This window comes from Raphanus sativus, chromosome 4 (assembly GCF_000801105.2).
Source record: "Raphanus sativus cultivar WK10039 chromosome 4, ASM80110v3, whole genome shotgun sequence".
Taxonomy (NCBI): Eukaryota; Viridiplantae; Streptophyta; class Magnoliopsida; order Brassicales; family Brassicaceae; genus Raphanus; species Raphanus sativus.
In genome coordinates, this window is record NC_079514.1 from 41,794,757 (window position 1) to 41,816,728 (window position 21,972).

The following is a 21,972-nucleotide window of genomic DNA, read 5'->3' on the forward strand; positions in this document are numbered from 1 at the left end:
CCTCACCTCAATCCGTGATCAGACGCGTTCTCTATGACAGCTACAAGCCGCGCCGTCAGAACATAAATAAACCTAAGGCTGCAAACTTTTCTCTCTAGTTTGTTTATAGCTGATTGTTTTTGATCTTACTAACTTTTATTTGATCAATTTGTTCTAAGGAAAACAAAGTCAGATCCATTGAGGTTAAGCTCTCAAAGAGAAGTCAAGGAGCAAATCGATTGAGTTTAAGGAAACTACAATCTACCCGTTTTTCTCTTTCTAAAAGGTGGTCCGATATCTTCATTGAATCAGGTATACTTATTAAAACCCTAGAACCATTAAACAGACCCAACTAAACCTGATTAACAAGAATTATAATTCAAAACCTAAAACTGAATCCAAAATATGAAAAACCCTAGAACCGTGTTCATGCTTATTGCATGTAATACAATGATCCGATTTCCCCTGAAACTGTTTGATTGTTTGTGTGTTTTTCCATGATGATTGTGTGATTGAAAACATGGAAAACCTAAACTAGTTAGAAATCGGAAATCTCAGAAAATATAGAATCTGTCCAAAGTTGTTTGCTTGTTTATTTTAAACTGATCTCATGAAACTGCCTAAGTAAAAATCGAACTTGAATCATGAATTAAAGAAACTTGAGATCATTGTTTAAAATCGGAAATAATGTATTAAAACTGATCAGTCTTTTCTGATTGGTTGATAATTAAATTTCCTGCAAGAAAATAAAATTTTCGAAAAGCAAAAAGAATTTTGGAAAACCTAAAATATTTTCCTAATCCAAATCAGTTTTGGAAATCGATTTTCTTAATCCAACTTTGAAAAGGAAATTTTATAATTTGAAATCAGAAACCAAAAAGAAAATTTCTAAAGAATGTTAAACCCATCTTAACCTAATGGTAAACCGGGTTTGTGACTGACCCCAATCGAACCTATCCAACCCGGATTTAACCATCGACCTATGCAACTCCTAAAAACCCTAAAACCCTTAGGTTATTTATTTTAGATTCATGTGTGCATCCTGGTCGATTTGTTATTACATTGAAATGATTGTTTGTATAATTGTTGTTTCATTTCTAAATATGGCCGAGTGCCTTGATCAAAATATGACCGAATGGTCTTGATTTTATTTGATGACCGGATGGTCTTTGCAGCCTAAATGGGCGCATGACATTGTTTCCTTATATAGCCAAATGGCATGAGAAACTAACTGATCATTGTTTGATATGATTCAGATGTCGAGATTCCAACACTCGGATTATAATGCCCTTGATCTCAATGGAGACAATTATTTTTATTGGGCTATGAACACTTCTGCCAACTCAAAGTCTAAAGGACTCAGGAAGTGTATCAAATATGGAAATGACACCCTTACGTGTGAAAATCATAGAGCCATTATGATTATGAAAAAATCATCTCGTTGAGGATCTAAGAAATGAGTACAGCTATGTCAACGATCCTCATGTTCTCTGGTCAAGTTTGAATATCCAATTCTCAGAGCCATTATTATATAAGTCCATGAAAGAATGGAATGCTCTGAGGTTCCAGGATTATGAATCCTTAGATAACTATCACTCTGATCTTATGAGAATCACCTATAGTCTTAGACTATGTGGTGAAGTGATAACAAACGAGCATATGTTAAACAAAACTCGTGACACATTCCATTCAAAGGAAGTGTTGTTATCACATAAGGCTAAAGGTTTCACAACCTATTACGACCTTCCCTCATATCTTTTAGCTCTTGAGCAAAAGAAGAAGAACAGGATAGATAACCTCAACAAACTTGATGAAATTATGAAGATATACCATGAGAACCGAGCACTTGAAATATGTTCTGAAACTGATGAAGAATCCGAGTGGACTCACATGAATTGTGAGCTTGATTTATATATTGAATGAGAATCAATGTAAGCCATGTTCATGGACTGGCCGATTTTATTTTTGACATTCTGAATTTTTATTTGATTACAATCTTTGATTGAAAAATGACAAGTAAATTTTGAAAATCAGTGAGTCTAAAAGTGACCACGCCTATGGCATTTCCCTAAGGAGGGACGATTTTATTCACTCAAAATGAAAGCCCCATTGATTTATTTTGAATGGTTTCGAATGGGCTAAGGACAGGAATGTTCTTCCTGATTATATAAAAGAAAATTTGCCAAAGGTACAAATGATCAAGAATAAATTCTCCATGTTGATCTAGACTATGCAAATGATCAATATGATAAGGAGCAATGGCATTTGGTAACCAGTAAGGTTAGCCACGAAATTATACTTAATGGTATGACCGGATTAGCCATCCGGATTTAAATTTTAAAATCTGATGAAAAGATTTAAAGGCACAAAAAGAGTTCTCCCATAAATCTCACGTGTGTAGTATGAACACAAGGGAAACTCATAAGGCTTCATTGTCCAAAAGGTATCATGGAAATGGCACAATAATTTTGTGTTCTTACGGAAATGATTTTATAACATGTTCCTGATAACCTGGCTGAATAAATTTTCGAATTATAACCTATACGGTTTAGACTATAAAAATTTATGAAAAGTCTTGAGCATTCACAGATTACAGTATGTTCATGAGGGGGAGAGAGGATAACCCTATGATACATGAACACACCATAATCTTGAGGATATAAGAGCTCAGACACATTGTCCTTTTAAACCATAATAAAACTCGACAACCATGGAAATGGAAACCACAATAACCGTGGTCGTGGTTCCTACCATGGTCGTGGTCGAGACTGGTCGAGACTCAGTCCACAGTAGTATTTCTGGTCGGACACCACAATACTCGACCAAGTATGAACTTATAAGTTCAATGACTCTCCATACAGAGGTCACAAAGATATCTGGTTAAGGACATGGATTAAATTCCCAAGATTTTTAACAGATTATAGTATGTCCATGAAATGGAAGTGAGGACAAATCCACACATGTCCATACTATAGATCTACTCGGACAGAATTCTTTTATGAATCTAAATGAGCCATTGGCCATAGATCCGAGCCGGGACAGAAGAGAAATTCAAAATTATAGTCCAAGGGACAGAGTAAGAATTCGAAATTATATAGTCCAAGACATGGGACATAAACAAATTATTCATACAAGTTGAAGTATAAGCATCAGGCCATTAAAGTTATGCATAGATATTCCCATCTCAAAATAATTACGGGTCATGATCCAGACATCATCCTAAGATAAAAATAAATAAATCACCACAAACATGTGTGCCGTCTAGGATGAAATCTCATAAGGAAATGAGATAAGATTGGGAATATATGTTGGATAAGTGATATGTTTTTCTCACACGATTTTGAACAAACCATGAGCCAAAATGAGTGACTAGATTGTGGCCAAGGTACATTGATTTATACAAGATAAATCTGTCAATCCAACATTCATTAAAATGAGAAAACAATAAGCTGGAAAAATAAGAGAAATGGATTGGTATGAACCGCCATTGTCTTGGCAAGATCCTCGGACCATAGAATATAATCATGGACGTCCATACAAAGAAAGAAATCATACAAGATGATAGCCAGACAGTATAGACCCGATGACTATGTCATAACCAGCTTAGCACCACGAAAATAAATGTCCTAGTAGAGACATATTCAAGTTGCTATAAGAGAGTCTATAAAGATAGACCAATACGTTCCATAAGATAAGAATCTCGGAAATGAAAGTAAAGGTGCATAGAAATGACATATCCGAGTTCACTAAAGAAACCATACCAGACATAGAGAAAATGCTGGCCAGCTGAACATCTGAGGTACCAAACCATGTAGCTTGGGACGCCAAGATACAAGGTAGCAAAGGTCCTGGATAATAAAATCTCTAAATCGATTTAAACATGTCTGGAACGCGATAGAACGCGATGGAACAAGTACAAATAAGTGTCGACACATACACATCCATAAGTGATAAAATGCATAAGAGAAAGCACTTGAGAATGAGAAATAAGAGAGGATCTCGAACCCACACATGAGAGTACTCATAAAATAAATAAAGAAATGAACGTGGGGTTCCAAGTAGAGAATAAGAGATGCGGAGACCATCTAACCAAGGGAAATAAGAGTCTTGTGATGAATGAAACCGTGAGAAAGGACATGACCATGTTGAGGTCGTCCATATCTAAGCATGGAGCATTCTATGAATGGCTTTATTACACAAGGTTATCCACAGAGACTAAGGAACAGATCAGAAGGAAATAAAATTCCTATGTGGTGATAGCTACTGCACAATATAATTAGTGTCTGGAAACACATAAGAAAATCGCAGTAAGTAGTATATAAATCCCTGGATATATAAAGGTACATATGACCTGAGATTTAAGAGATCAGGAGATCTAAGAAATGAGAAATATGAATCTCATAGAACAACATCGTTCCTGCGTTGTTCATGGACTATTGTAGAAGCAGCTGCCTGCGTGTATACACATATAATAAAATTAAGAAATTCTTAGTGAGAAAGTTCTATAAGAACATTTAAGATCAGTCCATAAATTATGAAATAAATTCCTTGTGTTTATAACCTGAGAAAGGATGATTAAGTCCAACTGATTTTGGACAGGCTGTGATAGAAATAAAATGATCTAGAATGAAGATCACAGCCGCATACATGTATTGAGATCCATGATCTTACATATCAAGGACTGGATATGATATGGTCAAAGTAATAAAGGATGAATCCATCAGATTCACGACCATAAGGATCCATATCCTAGTCTGACCTTAAATCACCTTGGTCCTAGGCAATTCCGACCCGTTCCATAGGTCATGATCCGACCATAAAGTACCAAGTATGATGGGACGGCATGTTGACCCAAAGGAAGGCTTCCAGCCGGCCATTAAAGCCCTATTGGCGTGTGTTACATACAAATTTCATGAAGAACTTTGGTTAACCTCTAAGTACGGAATATGCAATAGTATGATCCAAGATCGTGGATGTACAAATGATATTCATTGTCGAATTTTTATAAATTCAAAGAGACCAAGGATGAACAGAAAATATTTATTTTCAAGATCCATTTCAAGATGGATGAATACTCCCATAGAAAGTCCATATGTTCTGGTCAAGAACCATAGAACATATCTGATAATTTTTAAGGAATGGACTAAGTACTAATAAGTACATATACCTCTTTATCACTGAAACAAGTTCAGATGAATTATACAGCAGTTGAAAGACATTGCACGGAGGTACAATTCAGGGGGAGTGGTACAGGTTGTACTCTTTTCCCTTCACCTGGTTTTTGTCCCAATTGGGTTTTACCGGTAAGGTTTTAATGAGGCAACACCAAAACTTTAAGTTTGGTAAAATGTATCCACAAAGGTCCGATGTTTATAACATCTAAATAATGAGTTCATGCGTTGTACTCTTTTTCCTTATCTATGGTTTTATCCCACTGGGTTTTCCTAGAAAGGTTTTAACGAGGCAACTTAAGAGCATGTTACTGACCCTGAATCGTATGTGTCGATCAAGGGGGAGTGTTATGAATCAATTATGTGATCGACCCATTTCTGTCCAAACCGGACAGACTGGACCAAACCATTTCTGGTCGGACCGAACCAAACCGAACCGGACCGGACCAGACAAGTCTATGTCATACCAGACATGACCAGGCCCGACTCAAGCCCAGCCCATGAAGACTAGAAGCTGGCGGCCCAAAGGAGAAGAAGATAGAGACAAGTCCAAGAAGATAAACATCAATAAGATTCATGATTATCCATATCAAGAAGAAAGGAAGATTTAGACTTTACCATATTTATGTATTAGGATATTACTATTTCCATGTATTTCCTATTTCCTATTGGAAATAGGATCTTTCCATTTATCTCTTCCTTGTAACTTGTATATAAAGGACCTTTAGTCCTTAAGATTAATAACAACGAATCACTTCCATTTACAACATAATTTTTTTTCTTTTGAGAAGGTAATTTTTATATTTAAGTATAGTTCAAAAATCAATCTGGGTTATATATATGTTAAATAATTTTAGTTGATCATTAATAATGTGAATTGTAGATAACTGGATCAAACATTTATAATTGAACATAATCTTTTTATTTTTTATATATCTTTGTCATCATACTTGTGTTTTTCTTTATAATTATATTTGTGTATAGCTTTTAATCAAAATATATTTTATTTAATTTTATCTCTAAATAAAAGAATATAATAATTAGACATATTCTTTCTCTCATGATACTTTTTTTTAATAGTATTGATTATCACAATTTATTACCATATGAGTGTCCCAGAGTAACTTCCGCCTTTCATGTTCCAAAAGGTAACAATTTTTAGTTTGAACTGAATCTTTTCTCCTTTTTATAAAGTTTATTATTCGTACTAAAGGCGGATGATACTTTGTGTATGGTCAATTACGAGCCACATATACACAAAATACTGTAGAGGAAACACACAACGTACGAATCGAACGAGAGGAGCCACTGGCTGTCTATTCAATACAGAAACTGAAACTCTTGTTTGTTACAAAAAAAAAAAAAACTCTTGTTGGATTCTCAAAATCTTAATTACTTCACATAAGAGAACTTCTTGTATCTTGTCATATTCATCCATATGACCTACGGTCGTCTAATAGCATCTGTAAGTGAAACGTTCAAACACTGCCTAAATGGCTAAATCTAAATATACATTTTTCTAAAATTATGTGAAATGTGGTCTAAAATTTTAGATATAAAACAAATTCAAAATTTGTGATTGGAAAAAACGTTATATATATATGTATAAAATTAGCTATTAACTTTTAAAACGATGCTGATATATAGATAGGACACATCGTTTTCATTATATTTGTGAACAAAAATGTTCCAGTGGTCCATCTCAACAAACATTTCAAAGACAAAATAACTAAACTAACACAAGCAAGGGCTAGTGTGCACTATTATTTTTTATTCATTTGTTTTTGTTCATTTTTTTAAAAAATGTCTTCATTGTAAAATATATGATAAATTTCTGCCGAAAATTCACACCCACATTTTTTTTTGTAAATTTAAACACGTATTTGCCATCTAAAAGTTTTGCAATTTTATGTAAAAAACGCAATTTTCACTGGAGGTGGACCAGACGATTTTTTAATTTAGTAAAAGTTATACTGACATTTAAAATTAAAAATGATGACCCCACTCATAATTTTGATTTCTGCCCCATAACACATTACTCTAGTCAAATGTTGTTTCTCGTATAAATTACGATTGATCTTCTAAGTGACATCAGGTTTCTTTGTTAGATAATGGTTTATGAGTTTTTATTATGTTCAATCTCTAGAATGAACTGGTAGGTTTACCCCTAATATAAAACTTAATAAAAGATTTGTCAAGTCATATTATGTTTTAAATAAAGAGTAATTTTTTAAAAAGTAGTAATTTCTAAAAAGGAAAAAAACATTTTTAACGTTATTAATACCATGTACAAAACTTTAAATCCTAAATCATAAAATACTAAATCCTAAATTCTTAGATAAATCTTAAACATCGTTAGTAAAATTTTAAATTTAAAAGTGGACCTGTCAATTATTTTAAGATTAGTAAAAGTTATAAAGATATTAAGATTCAAAATGATGACCCTAGTTTTGATTTCTGCCCCATAACCAAACTATATTTTTTTAATTTCTAGATAACACACTTTCAATGCAAAAATAATAGCACATTACTCTGGTCAAATGTTGGTTCTCGTATATATAGGTGAGAAAACATTATATGTATATAGACCTACTTGGCGTCGCATGTTTCCTAGGATAGCTAAAACCTGATTTATCACAAAAATTTTGGTTTTGAATGGAAAGTGTTTTGTGTTAAAAAAAAGAATGCAAAGTGTTTTTAAGTGGTTCTCGGTAGGGGCGAATACATATTGAATAGTATCATAATTTTCGGTATTTAAAATTTGTTTTGTATTTTGTGAATATCTAATTTTCTATTTGTTTTATGTCAAAAAATATGATATCCGGTTTTCTAGATATTAGAAAAATTTACAGATATTTGAAAATATTTACAGGTATTTTATCCACTTTATGCAATACATATAAATTTAAAACTATATTTTTCATAAATTCTAAAAGTTTAATTAATTTTTATAAAACATAAATTTAGAAAACTATAATTTTTATAAAGATTTTATATCTATTTCTTAATTTTATACTTTTATAAGTAATTTTATAAATAAATTAATAAATTTATATGTTAAAATAAAAATTGAAAATTTTATACATTTAAAATTCTATATTTACTTGTATATATGCGTCTATTTTTATAATAGTCAGAGAGGATAGAATATTCAACTCTAATTTTTTTAATATTTGTGATTTGTATCTTTTTACCGAATATTAAATTTTAATATTTACTTTATTTCAAAAATTTACGAATTTTTAATTTTTTTAAATTGAATTGAAATGAGTAATAAATTAAATCCAAATTAACGAATAAAATACCCAACACTAGATTTCATGTCTGATGGAGCGACCAAAACAAATCCTCTATTCAAGAAAATAATCAATTACATTCAGTTCAATAAACGATTTATTTTACTAGTCCAGTCCAATAAAGTTATATTAATAAAAAAATAATAAATTACTTGTGTTCCATTTTTGTAAAGAAAAGTTAAAAAACTGTCGATGGAACATGAATACATGATATGCCTCTATTTGAAATGTTCCAAAGTAGTTCTTTTATTCCTATATTATTTTATTTAAAATTAATTACTTCATTTTTCAAAAACTTATATAATAATTAGCCATGCATCTATTCAGTAGACACTATATTTTTTTTTATTTTTTTTTAAATCTGTATTTGGAATAGATAATTTATCTTTTAAGAATATTAATTAATTGACTTTTTTGTTTTTAGAAAACCAACTTTACTATTTAATTTTTGTTTGTCATTGGATGTTTAAAATGATTACTTTTGTTCCATTTCTTGTACTTACCATAGAGTACTATTACTAGTCAGGTTGTATTTTAATATTGTATTTTCGTGTGTGTTTTGCCATTTTTATAGTGATTTGACAATATATTTTTGAAAAAAGTATATTTTTATTGAATGATAATAACATGCTTTGTTTTCTTCTTTTTAATATAAATTTGTCTAGAATTTTACAAAGAAAAGAACATTCTTATGACTTGATTTTTTTTCTTGGATAAACCAAATAAAGGAAAAATATTAAACTCACAGGTTGGTTAATAGATATTTATATATTTATGGACGTTTCTAATATCTCCGTTTCGAAAAATTTAAGAATCATATTTTCACGTTTCAAAAATTTTCATTTCCAATTCCATTTAACCTAAGAAATATAACCAATAAATAATCATACTTAATTGAAACAGATATTTGTAAAACAACATGTTTTACATGCTTTCATAATATTGATCCACAATAAATGGTTTCATATTCAACACACCGTCCATGATAGGCAACTCTCCACACCGCTTAATAAAACAAGGATATTGTGTTTTACATAAGGTATAGAACATCCAACAACAAAAAGACCAAAAAATACGCTAGGCTCTAACTGGTGACCATTAAATTAGGAATATGAATGAATAGGAAAGGAATGAATAGGAATAAAATCAATGGAATTAAAAGGAATATTTATTACTTTTGTTCCATATCAATTTTGATAAAGAATACTTTTGTTCTATGATTCCTTAAAATTTAAGGAATGACAAGGAATCAGACGGAACAAAAATTCTCTATAAATGGTGTAATTTTTAAAAAATAAGTGGGAATAGATCATTCCCCTTGGTTCCCTATGTCACCAGTTAGAGCCTAAGGACTAAAACAAAACTAAGGTCATAGGGTAATAATTTTTTGTTTTACCTTAGTTGGTTATTTTGGTTTAAGTCTCTAATTTCTCTTTTTTAGTTATAACATTTTAGCGCACCATGTTGTTATATTTGCTTCTCATTAGACTCTTCTATCTTAGTATCTATATTTATGTATGTCGATCGTTCATATTAGTAACACATAAAATACACACAAAAAAAATACAGAGCTCTATACTTTGGCAATTTTCCAGTTTTTTTTCTTAAAACATATGAACATGAATGTGACCGATCCATATTGTCTCACACTTGCTCTATTTTCCCTTACGTTTGTCTTGTCTCTCGCTATACGTTACTTGAGAAAACCAAAAGGTGATCAGCTGCCTCCAGGCCCAACGGGATGGCCGATAATTGGGAACTTGTTCCAGATGGTCATGAACCAGCCGACTCACCTATGGATCCAGCGCGTCATGGAAAACATGCAAACGGAGATAGCTTGCTTCCGCTTCGCCGGCGTCCACGTCATCGCCGTAACATCAAGCGAGATTGCCCGAGAAGTGCTTAGGGAAAAAGACGAGGCTCTCGCAGACAGAGCAGACTCCTACTCAGGCAATCTCATTAGCCATGGCTACAAGGACATTATTTTCTCTCCCTGTGGAGAGAGTTGGAAGCTGATGAAGAAAGTGATGGTCACCAAACTAATGTCTCCTACAACGTTGAACAAACTGCTCGGTGATAGAACTCTAGAAGCAGATAATATTGTGACGTATATCTTTACTCAGTGCCGGTCAATGACTAAGTCGGTTAACGTGAGGGATGTCGCCTTAACTTATTGCCACGCCGTGATGATGAGGATGATGTTTGGCCAGAGGCATTTTGAAGAACCTGCGGAGGACGGCGGTCTCGGTCAAAAAGAAAGAGAGCACATGGACGCAATATACCAAGCTATTGATTGTTTTTTCAGCTCTAGCATATCGAATTATATCTCTTGCCTTAGAGGATGGAACATCGATGGAGAAGAGGCGAAGCTAAGAGAAGCGGTTGATATTATCAACATGTGCAACGATCCCATCATCCACGAGAGAATGCATTTGTGGAGGAATAAAGGTGGAAAGGAGACCGAAGAAGATTGGCTCGATACTCTTATAATGCTTAAGGATGACCACGGAATGCCTTTATTCACATTTGATGAGATTAGGGCTCAATGCAAGGTAAGTGATGTTCACACTTAGCATTGTTAGAAATAAAAACTTGCTTAATCTTTTTTGCTAAACTAATTTGGTTAATTAATATTCTTTCCGTTTCATTTTAAATGTAGTCGTAGAAAAAAAATTAGTTGCAAAATAAGTATAATCGTAACATTTTAATGCAAAATTTATTAACTTTATTTTTAGGTTTAATTTTTCTAAAATGCGGACGCCTAACCGATTAACCGCCGACTAGGCGTTCGGCGCGGATTTTCCACCGTGATTTGGGCCAAATCAGCTCAATAAAACTGCACTAAATTGACAGAAAATCGGGCTACAAAGCAGGTCCATTTCGACTAAGAAATGCTGAAAGATTTTTTTTTTTTTTGTAAAAGGCTTTCATAATAAATGCATAAAAAAGGTTACAAGTATGAGTTCTCACTCATAAGTTTTAGAAAGTTTTGAAAAAGAAAGAGAGTTACAACAACTCTAATGAACGATTCGGTTAAGAATCATACGATCATAAGCATCAAGAGATCGAAAGACAATATTCAGTGGTTTTTGTTTCCTCGGCCTCGGCGACCTCTACCTCTTCCACCTACCTTTTTCCATCCCATATCTTGAATCTTTTGAGTTGGTTTGATTGATCTGTCTCCTCTAGTTAGGTAACTAGAAGTCTCTTCCTCCACATCATTACCATCATTTCTCCCTAAAGAACCAGCATTCAGCGAATCTAAAGCAAAATTTTGATGGTTTTGAGGGATAGGAGTGTAGACACCCATACTTTCCTCCCTTTCAGAAGAAACAGAGCCTTCCAAAGTGACTTGTGATGGGACTTTTCCCATAATCAAAGACTGAGTTTGAGCATTTGCAGCTGCTAATAAGGGCAAAGTGATATCTTTCTTTGTGCAAGGGGCAGTAATTACCTCTTGCAAGTGCGTGAGTGAACCAGCTAAGACCAGGTCATTTGTTGATGCCGATCTTCTGATACGGCCAGTTTGGGAGATAGATGGATTCTGCACAACACTGTTTTCCTTATTAGTTGTAGGAGTTGAAAGAGTAGCAGTAGTCGCCATGTTTGATGGAGACACTATATTTTCAAAGTTTTTTTCCTTCGTGGAAATTGTTGAGGCAGTCTTTTTTGGAGATTGATTGGCACTCACTGTTGCTGTGTCATCGATAGGGTCAAGAGAATTGTCCATAACAGTGCCATTTACTTTAGCTGGTTCCAAACGCTTTTCCTTATGCCCAAGCTGACCACAACGACCACACGTAGATGGTAGCCAAGCGTACTCCACATCGACCATCGCGATGAAACCTGTTTCATCACTTGCAGCAATCCTAGGTGGAAATGCTTTGCACAATTCAACTTCCACAAGTATCTTTGCTTCACCCATGAAAAAGGGATCTAACCTTGGCTTATGAGTCGCAATAGGAGCTCCCAATCCAGAGGCAATGTGACTGATTCCTGAGATCGAATAAAGAATATTTGGAATATTCTTTAGGGTTACCCAAATCGGAACTGTTCTTATCTCAGGGATAGCAAGACTTGTTTGTTGGACCCATGGTGCAACGAACATAAGGCAATCGTCAACATGCCAAAGTCTCCTTTGAAGAACCCATCTTCTAGTGTCTGCGTCAGGGATATAGAATAGATATTTGGAGTCTTCCAGTTTCTTGATGGAGATTGTACACTTTCTGCCCCAAATCTTGTTGAGAACAGCGTGGATAAGACCACCAGGGGGAGGCACACATCTAAAGAATTGGCCAAGTATATAATCTCTTTGGTTCTCTACACCCTGAAGCAGAACATGTTTAGGAATGATTACCTTTGGTGTTCCATCATCTAAGAATAGAGGTTCTGCAGCTCTATAGAGATTTCGAGCAGCTGGATCCACTTTCGCAGCCCATGGAAACCGGACATTATCTTCCTTTCTTTCATCCTGAGGAATGGAAACCTGAGTTGCTTCCTTGAATGATTTGCCTTTAACGCCCACAGACCCTTCTCGCTTCTTAAGGGCGCCATTTTGAGAGTCCTTCAATGTTGGCCAATTCTCTTGATTGAAAAGATCAACCTTAGACTTTGGAACATCAACGGATGGAGACTGCATATTTTCTTTGGAGGCTATGTTGATTGGTATTGACCAAGCATCCTTTCCCAAGAGTAGAGATGACGTGGGGATCTCAGCCGCTATCGTGAGAGGAGGAGATGAGACCATACCTTCTGCCGTCGGTAGGGGTGGCGAATCGATTATGTTGGACTCACCAGGTTGAGAGGCTTCAGCGGCCTGTTTCATAGGAACTACTGGAACTCGAGGTGAAGGCGCCATAGAAGACGAGGGCACGTTGAGAGAGTTAGCTTCGATAAGAGACCCATTGCTCGAATCAATCAACGCCGGAGGAGGCGAAGACGGTGGTATGGTTAACAGTGACTGTTGCTTGGCTGACGAGGTAGTCGACGAAGGAGGCGGAGAATCATCTTCAGCGATGGGTACAGTGCTCGTCTTTTCCGGAGAAGACAACTTCGCCAAGCTTGGAAGCGTTTCAGGCGGTGGAGTACCCATTAACCAGCGGAATTTGGATGGCCAGCGAGGATCTGGAGTGGCAGTGTTAGACGCCATCTTGAGTGTTTGGTTTGGAGGCGTATCCTCCACCGTATTGACAGGGGTGAGCGTTGATGGAGGCATTGCGTTCACGTCGAACGGTTTCGGGGGATTCATGGCAAGAGCACGAGAGAATGAGTAAGTTAATTTGCTAGATAGGTTGAGATGAGACGAGAACGGATCTGGTGCTCGTGGTGAGCGACGCGCCGGAGCGACGCCGAGAATGAACAGATGCGACGGTGCGGGGGTTTGTTCTGTTTTTCACTTTTTCAGACTAAAAATGTTAGAAATGCTGAAAGATTTTGTCTGTGTATATATAGGGGACCTCAAAACCTCTCCTCTTAGTTTGTTCTCTTAGTTTGTTGATGTGGGACAAATTTATATAGTTTTTAATTTTCTTTTTCTTAAATCACACTAATAAAAGATAATGAAAAGACCCCTCTGTGAAGATTCGAACACCAAACGAAACCCAAAACCATTGGACTATGATGTATTTTTGTTTGGTTTTCACATATGCTAGTTTATATACGTATATTTATACTTAAAAGTACAAAAAATTACTCTTCCACTTCTCTCTGATTAGTTGACAATTCACTAGGCGTACACCGACTGCCCAACTTACGCCTAGCAATTTCGAACACGGATATTGGTAATGATATTTTTATATAGAAAATATGTAAATTAAATGAATTTTTAATTTGTGTGTACGAGTCTAAAATGATATTTATAATGAAACCGAGTGAGTAATTAATTAATCTCTTATGCGTGTAACTATATGTAGAACATAAATATTGCAACGATCGACAATACGATGAATAACGTGGAGTGGACGATAGCGGAAATGTTGAATCATCCAGATATTCTTGAGAAGGCTACAAATGAGCTGAACATGGTAGTTGGTAAAGATAGACTTGTTCAAGAATCAGACATACCACAACTAACTACATCAAAGCTTGTAGCCGAGAATCTTTCCGACTTCACCCAGCTAATGCGTTCATGCCTCCTCATGGAGCCACAGAAAACACAACTCTCGCTGGTTATTTCGTCCCCAAAGGTAACAACAACAACAACAATAGCAGAGAAAAAAAAACATTTTTCACGTCGATGTCACGAATGCATGGATAGAAAATAAGTTTTCTAACATCATGGCAAAAGATATATTTACATACATCATATTACCAGAGGCAAAGCTTGAACATATTTTACTGAAAACATATTTTAATAAAAATTTAAAAACAGAAGGACACAATCATATATTCCTGCTATATTTACATACATTATATGACTAAATGGTGAAGCTTGAATATATTACTAATGGGGATATATTTTAATAAACATATAAAATGGAAAGACACAATCATAAATTCATGAAATTAGGCCTGAGTTTCTGTAAAACTTTAAAGAATTTTCTTTATAAAATAATTTTCTTTTTTTAAATAGTGGGTTCACTTGCACCCATATAGCGTAAGCCGTTAAGTGTTCTACCAGGATACATAAGAAAATTATATGACCCGAACGTTTGCTGTGTTAAATTTCAATGACAGGCAGCCAAATTTATGTGAGCCGGCTAGGACTTGGTCGGAACCCTAAGATATGGGATGAGCCTGAGGTATTCAAGCCAGAAAGACATCTTTATGACCGTGCTAGAGGCTCAATGGGAGTAACTCTGATGGAACCCGACATGAGGTTCGTGATATTTAGCACTGGCCGGCGTGCCTGCGCAGGAACTAAGATTGGGGCATCTATGACTATCATGTTACTAGCCAGGCTTCTCCAGGGGTTCGATTGGACTCTTCCTCCTGGTACAAGCCAAATAGATCTCGTGCCAGCGGAGAGCAATATGTTTATGGCCAAACCTCTAGTCGCATCTGTGAACCCCAAGTTGGCTCCTCATTTATATCCGAAAATGCAGATCTGAAATGTCGAGAGACTACTTCCCTGGTAAATCATCAAAGATTTGATGTATAAGTTAAGTCAAATAAGGTTAAATTTCCAACCAAGTTCTCTCAGTGTTTTGGTAAAAACCCTGATTATTATGTACCCCAATTATCGTAAAGTTCTGTATAATATGTTGGTTTAGTTACTTATTACCTTTGTTTATGTTTCACTTGTACATTTAAACACTATCTTGTGAACATTATACGCATAATGAATAACTAGAGTTTTCTTAACAATAATATTATGATATTACAATTATGATGAAAAAGATTATATATACGATTCGAAAACCGATAATACTATATATCTTATAAGGATCTACACCTAATTGCATCACATGAATCGTCCTATGAAGATTTGGTCACATTTACTTGCATTATGTTGAAGATCTCTTGTAAACCTTTCTTCCATTTTCGCTTTCTCCAGAAATTGAAACTTGGATTTCTTATAATCTGCAACAAATTACATATTATGGGATTCGAATCTCATATCTAGGTGTAGAAATTTTTAAATTTTAACCACTAGGCTACAGTGCTTCCACAAATAACTAAAGTTTATAACCCGTGATTTGCAATTGCGGAATTATTTTTTGTTTTACAAGACTACTAGATGATGGCTCTCATACTTGTGAGGACTAGTATATATCTAACTAATCGAAATTTCAACATAATTTTTAATTCAATCTAAATTATTTAATTGTTTTAAATATTGAAACTAAATTTTCGTTAAGTTTAGTTAAATTTTCGATGTGAACTGAAAAAATAAAGAAAAAAAATCTGTTAGTTCGGTTATTTTGGTTTGGATTTTGGTTAGTTTGGTTCAAATTTTGGTTAGTTCGGTTATTTCGGTTTGGATTTTGGTTAGTTTGGTACTGAATTTCGGTTGATATTGGTACTGTTGATTTTTTTTTTTTTTTTTGAAAAAACCGAACTAAACTGAACCGAAAACCGATCTTTTTTCTTTTTCTACCGAACTGAACCAAACTTTAAAGTTCGGTTCTGTTTAAAATCACAGCCCTGTTACTAACTTCTAAAGGATTTTATTAGTTAGTTAACCCAGTTGCAAATGTTTGTGAAAAATGTCAGAATCGCAATGATGTCAATCAGAGACCCAATATTAGCCCAATTATCAAGCCCAAGACTTGCCATGATCCACAAGCCTATATGACACTTTTCCTTTTTTTTTCTCAAACAGAAACAAAGATCAAAGGTTAAGACCTTAATAGAAAAAAAAGAAACAAGAATCATCATACTTCACTACAACTTGTTAAATCAGAATCCTCAAAAGACTATATACAATACTAACGTCACTCTCTTACAGACTCATACAAAGACTGACCAGACCCTGATGAGTTAGTAGGCGACGATGATCTTACACAGACAAAAGGCGGTGGCGGTGGATCAACAGACAATGTACCTTCCAAAACCTTAACCACTTCCCCCATAGATGGTCTTAACCGCTCATCAACCTGAACACACCAGAAACAGATTCTCAAAACCCTCTCAACCTCCTCCACATCAAACTCACCTGCTAACCTTGCGTCCACAACATTCTCTCCCCTCCCTTCACTCCACTCTCTATACACCCATTCACTCACCACTCCTCCTTCCTCATCATACCTACCAGTCACCAAAGCTAACACCACCTTCCCAAAATCCTCAACGTCCTTATCAGCAGCACACGAGCCAAATCCATATAATATCAACTTAGCTTCAAACTCATCACCGAGGAGAATGTTCCCACAGCTCAAGCTCCCATGACTAACAAACTCTCTGCACTCCGAGTGGAGATAGTATAGAGCTTTCGCCACGCTTAGCCACGTCTCTGCTCTCTTCCTCCAAACGAAACTCTCACCGTGGTCAAGCACAGACCCGTTCTTAGCGTATTCATAAACAAGAAACCTCTTCCCTCGCTCGCAGCAATAGCCTTCAAGCTTTGCCAAGTTCTTGTGATGCATTGTCCCTATCTTCGCCGCAGAGCTTCTAAACTTCCTCTCCTCCGTCACCGTCCCTTCCATTTCTTTAACCGCAACGAGTTCATTCTCAGACTCAGACGTAATAACTCCCTTGAACATCCCTAGTCCTATGTTCTCCTCGAAGTCATTCGTCATCTCCTTGATCTCATCAACAGAGAACACAACCACTCCTTTGGGGTTGTTTCTCACCTTAGAGAACCGTTCAGCTCTCTTCACATCTTCCTTCTTCTTCCTCCTGTACATGTACACAAGCACACCAACCTGGAAAGCGAGAAACAGAACAAACGTAGCCGAACTTGCGCTGATAAGACAAGGAAGACAGACGCTGCGAGACTTCTCCGTTACTACAGCAGCTTCCTTCTTTGAAGGAGGATCAACAGGCAATGGGTCTAAACACGTTTTAACATAAGACACCGAGCTCAGAGACGGATCAGAGTAGCCACTAACGTATCTAGTCAGCTTCACGAGACACTGAGGATTCTTGTAAGTCACCGCAGTGCAATCAGGATCATCCGAACACATCTCCTTGCATCTCCGAGAGCTAACCGGAGAGACAACAGAGTCATTAGCCGGATAAATCCCATACAGCTCCGTGTTCTCGAATCTCACCATGCTGTAACCTGACTTGCAGCTCAGCTTCTGGTAAGGAGTCAAGCACTTGGCGCTTGATACCGACGCGAAGGTGTTGTAAGGACAAGTACACTGAGGGGATGATGCTGAGCCTGAGCCGTTAAAGGAACAAACTTGCGATCCACAGGTGGCGAAGACACGGCATTGATTCTCCACAGCTTGCCAGACAGGTCTCCAGGCTCCTGACTCCTCGTGGAACGAGTACATCCTGAGGTTACCGTCCCTGTCGAGCCTGAGGAACCGGAACTTCGTCGCAGTGTCGTTATGATCTTCCCCAAAAACAGACCAAACCGGTTTAGTTTGTTCCTCCACGAGAGACAGAGCTCCCTCTGGAGTAAGAACAGCACCAATCTTCTTCTTAACGGCAGCTTCTGCTTCGTTTCCGCTTGACCAGAAAGTGATGTTACTCTCCCACCTAAGCTCTAACCTCCCGGAACCTTCCATGTGAAGGCTGTAATAGCTAGACCTAGAACTCTCGCTAGCAGCTCTAAGCATCTCAAAAGCCTTGAGCTTTTGGTTCGGAAGCAGAGTATCAGCAGGTGTATCAAAGCTCTCCCAAACAATCTCCTCCTCCTCACCACCTCTCAACAACACGAGGTTACCATCATCACGTAACAAAGCAGAGGAAACAGAGAACCGGTTGGTCTTGCTGGTCCAAACCGGTACACCCAAAGAAGAATCAAACAGAACCAAGTCCCCATCAGGAGTCAGCTCAAAGTAAGAGGTGTTGTCTGAGACAGAAACACCTGCTCCAGCAACCCAAACCACTTGTCTCCTCCCATCATCAGAAGGGATCGATGCAGAGTTAAACCGGATACCGATGCTAAACCGGTTAGGCAGATCAGGAGGGTTAAAGAACCCTAACGCAAAGTCTCCATTTTTAGATACCCACGAGGCGTTTTCACCAACCACGAGCCTAGAACCGAGCTGAATCTCCGAAACCGCGAACCGGAGGAGGCAGAGAGAGAGAGACAGGAACAGAGGTCGCAGAAGAAGAAGCATCTTTGTTGTGTCTGATTCAGAGACTCTGTTTTAATCTCAACATCTCGTTCCAAAATCCAAAACCTCTCTGTTTTTCAAATTTCCTGAGAAGAGAGAAAAAAAAATCTCAATCTTTCAAAATGTTTGGCAGCTAATTAAAGGTCTCACCTTTGGACCCACAACAAGTTTTTCAAAATCACATTTTAGTATCAAAAACTTGACCAGAGAGCAATAAAGATTTGACCATTAAAAACAGAGACTTTTAAGCTTTTTTTTGAAAATGGGACCCAACCAAAAGAATGAAGGTGTGAGGATATGTTAAGAGGAAGACAGAGAAGAGGCACTAACCAGTAGCAGGTCGATGGAGAAAGTAAACAGAGATTGAAAGAGACGTCTTTTCCTGAGGACTGAAGCTAAATTGAAATGTTGAAGAAGAAGAAGAAGAAGATAGCAAGTGGTTGTGAGGATACTTTGAGAGAATATCTAAAGCGGTTTTAGCTTTAGATTTACAAAGTGGTGAATCTGATAAAAAAAGGTTTTGCTATAGTGTGAAAGAGGAAGTGGCTTTGATTGATGGTAAAGGGGAAAACATTTTGTAAAGAAGGCTTTAATTGAAGTTTGGCTTGGTCTGTTTTCGAGTTGTCTTTTTAAAAGAATGAAAACAAAAGAGTGTTATTACAGGAAGAAGATAAATGAGGATTTAACTACGATTTGAACGTCTAACTACAGTTTTAGACGATGATGATGATGATGATGATGATGATGATGATAAAAAAGCATCAATAATTCTAAAGTTTTTAAAAACTCATAATTACAGTTTACCGAAATCAACAGTTATACTAATGATTTGATAGTACTGTAGATAAGTTGTTTGGATTTTTTTGACATCTATCTATATAAAGAAAAGGTGTCTCTCTTCTCCTCTTGCCACCTCAAAAAATAGGGTAAGTAGGTGTTGACACGTGTCCAATTATTTAAACGCATCGTTTAATTTATTCCGAGTTTGGGCCGTCCCATTTTGAAGCCCATATCGTGGTGTAATCAACATCTTCGTGTTGAAACGCGGCGTTTTGTATTAGTTAGCGTGAGTGTTGCTTCGCTTCTCTAGGGCGACTTCCGTTGCGCAGCCGATCTTTCGTCTCTTTCGTCGTGCGATGCCAGTAACCGATCGTCTTTAAGCCCTCATAAATAGATCACCCACGATCTAGATTGAATGCTAGATTTTTGTTTCCCAAGGCGGTGGAGTCGAGTATATGAAGGCACCTAAGATGCCCCTTCAAATCGTCCACTTTAATATTGCTTGCGTTGTTTCTCAAACAAGTTCCCTCATCATGGCAATTTTCCAGCTTCAACCGAAACCGATGGAGAGTTTCAGATTCTGGAATTATGAACAACTGATTGTACTGGCCAACACGAATACTGATTGTCCAGGTATGATTGTGTTTCCCTTACTGTGATGGTAAATATCTTTTATTCATACACATGTTCAGATCAAGCTTGGTTCTTATTTTAATAATTACCGGCAGGTGCTAAAGCTAATGTATTTTTTTCTGGTGACAAAGGTTCTCTCTCATCACTTCTTTGGGTAATATCATAAAGTTTCGATTTTTATTTGATGGTGTCCATGTATTTGTGAAATTTGAGCTCCTGGATTTGATTTTGAATGTAGGAGATGTAACGTGTATGGCCACAACATCGTTTGATATGCAGGTAGAAGCTTGGCCAAGGAAGATGGGATTGTTGCTGGAATTCCTCTTGCTGAGATGATATTTGAAGAAGTTGATCTCTCTTTGAAGGTTTGTTTGTTTGTATGTATCTTTGTTTTGGTTTTGTTTTGATGATGGTTAGTGATATGTTGAATCTCAAGGTTGAATGGATGCGCAAGGATGGAGATTATGTTCATAAAGGGTTCTTGAGACAAAAAAAAACTGCTTCTGGTTTGAGATTAGTAGATAAATGAGCGGTACATTCTAAACTTCTTCCTTCCACCTCCACTTAAATGGACACATTTGTTAAATCTCATCCATAAGATTCCGAGGTTAATATCTTTCTGATACTAAAGTCTGCAGAGAACTAAATATGATTGGCCTAAAGGATGTTTCCGAATGGGTGCTGCTTGACTTTGAACACAAACATTATAATTCACTGAGTTATTAATGAATCTCCAGCTATTTGTTGAGACAGCCAATGCTTTTTACGAGGGAGTAAAGCAAATAGATCATTGATGCGTAAATGCTTTTTAATCCTTTTTTCAAGATAGTTGAAATGTTTTCTTTCTTCTACAGAAACTGTAGATGCTCGAAGAAGTTTCACTGCAAGGACAAAAGTAAGGCCAAACCATAAGATCTTCTAGAGATGGTTGTTTAGTATATTTATGAAATTTTGATTTTGTTTCTTACCTTGGTCTCTCCCGTATGCAGTTGTTGCCTATCTATACTTAAATGTAAAAACTTCAGTCCCATGGTTTTGTTTGTGTTCTGATTTTGTCACTATGTTCGGATGTACATCTTTTGATATTTTTTAAACTGTAAAATAATAATTTTATTTGTTTTAGTTAACATTTTATATTATTTTTGCCAACAAAAATCTAATCTACTAAACCATTTTTTCTCTCTTCATATTTAATCTTTTATTCAAATTTGACAACTAATAAAATATAACTCTTTAGGATAGTATGATACTCTTTAATCTTTCTGGTTTTACTCGACCAGAGGTTATCATACTCAACCTTCCAACATTTTATCGACTGTACATTTACTCAAACCCTCTCTAATTTGACAGCTCTTCCGTCACATTTTACATGAGCAGACTACCCTGATCTATGGATCTATCGCAGTCCACAAACTAAACACTTTCAAGCACATCATCACT

The 21,972-nt window shown here is 36.2% G+C and overlaps 4 protein-coding genes across 13 annotated transcripts; 3 read left to right on the plus strand and 1 right to left on the minus strand.

The window, feature by feature from the left end:
- The first annotated feature begins 10,065 nt into the window (after positions 1-10,065).
- Positions 10,066-11,111, plus strand: LOC130494596 (dihomomethionine N-hydroxylase-like). Its single transcript, XM_057008305.1, has 2 exons — positions 10,066-10,998; positions 11,106-11,111. The coding sequence occupies exons 1-2, from the start codon at positions 10,066-10,068 to the stop codon at positions 11,109-11,111; spliced, it is 939 nt and encodes a 312-aa protein (XP_056864285.1).
- A 3,277-nt stretch (positions 11,112-14,388) lies between these two features.
- On the plus strand, positions 14,389-15,495 carry LOC108854034 (dihomomethionine N-hydroxylase-like). The gene is made up of 2 exons (XM_057008306.1): positions 14,389-14,476; positions 15,122-15,495. Exons 1-2 carry the CDS (start codon positions 14,389-14,391, stop codon positions 15,493-15,495), a joined length of 462 nt encoding a protein of 153 aa, XP_056864286.1.
- Positions 15,496-16,716: 1,221 nt separating this feature from the next.
- LOC108855074 (G-type lectin S-receptor-like serine/threonine-protein kinase SD3-1) lies at positions 16,717-19,733 on the minus strand. Its single transcript, XM_018628780.2, has 2 exons — positions 19,450-19,733; positions 16,717-19,205 (listed from the first exon to the last, which is right to left on the minus strand). Exon 2 carries the CDS (start codon positions 19,120-19,122, stop codon positions 16,822-16,824), a length of 2,301 nt encoding a protein of 766 aa, XP_018484282.2. The 5' UTR covers positions 19,123-19,205; positions 19,450-19,733; the 3' UTR covers positions 16,717-16,821.
- A 423-nt stretch (positions 19,734-20,156) lies between these two features.
- On the plus strand, positions 20,157-21,668 carry LOC108848617 (uncharacterized). 10 transcript variants are annotated; one of them, XR_008944286.1, is made up of 6 exons: positions 20,158-20,532; positions 20,628-20,686; positions 20,812-20,897; positions 20,969-21,064; positions 21,387-21,427; positions 21,522-21,668. XR_008944286.1 is itself a non-coding variant. In XM_018622023.2 (5 exons), exons 1-4 carry the CDS (start codon positions 20,355-20,357, stop codon positions 21,059-21,061), a joined length of 393 nt encoding a protein of 130 aa, XP_018477525.1. In that variant the 5' UTR covers positions 20,157-20,354; the 3' UTR covers positions 21,062-21,064; positions 21,164-21,668. The 10 variants fall into 10 exon arrangements, 3 of the variants coding, with proteins under 3 accessions (XP_018477525.1, XP_018477526.1, XP_018477527.1); XM_018622023.2 differs by having other exon boundaries at positions 20,157-20,532; positions 20,628-20,663; positions 21,164-21,668; XM_018622024.2 differs by having other exon boundaries at positions 20,157-20,532; positions 20,628-20,663; positions 21,387-21,668.
- Positions 21,669-21,972: the final 304 nt, after the last annotated feature.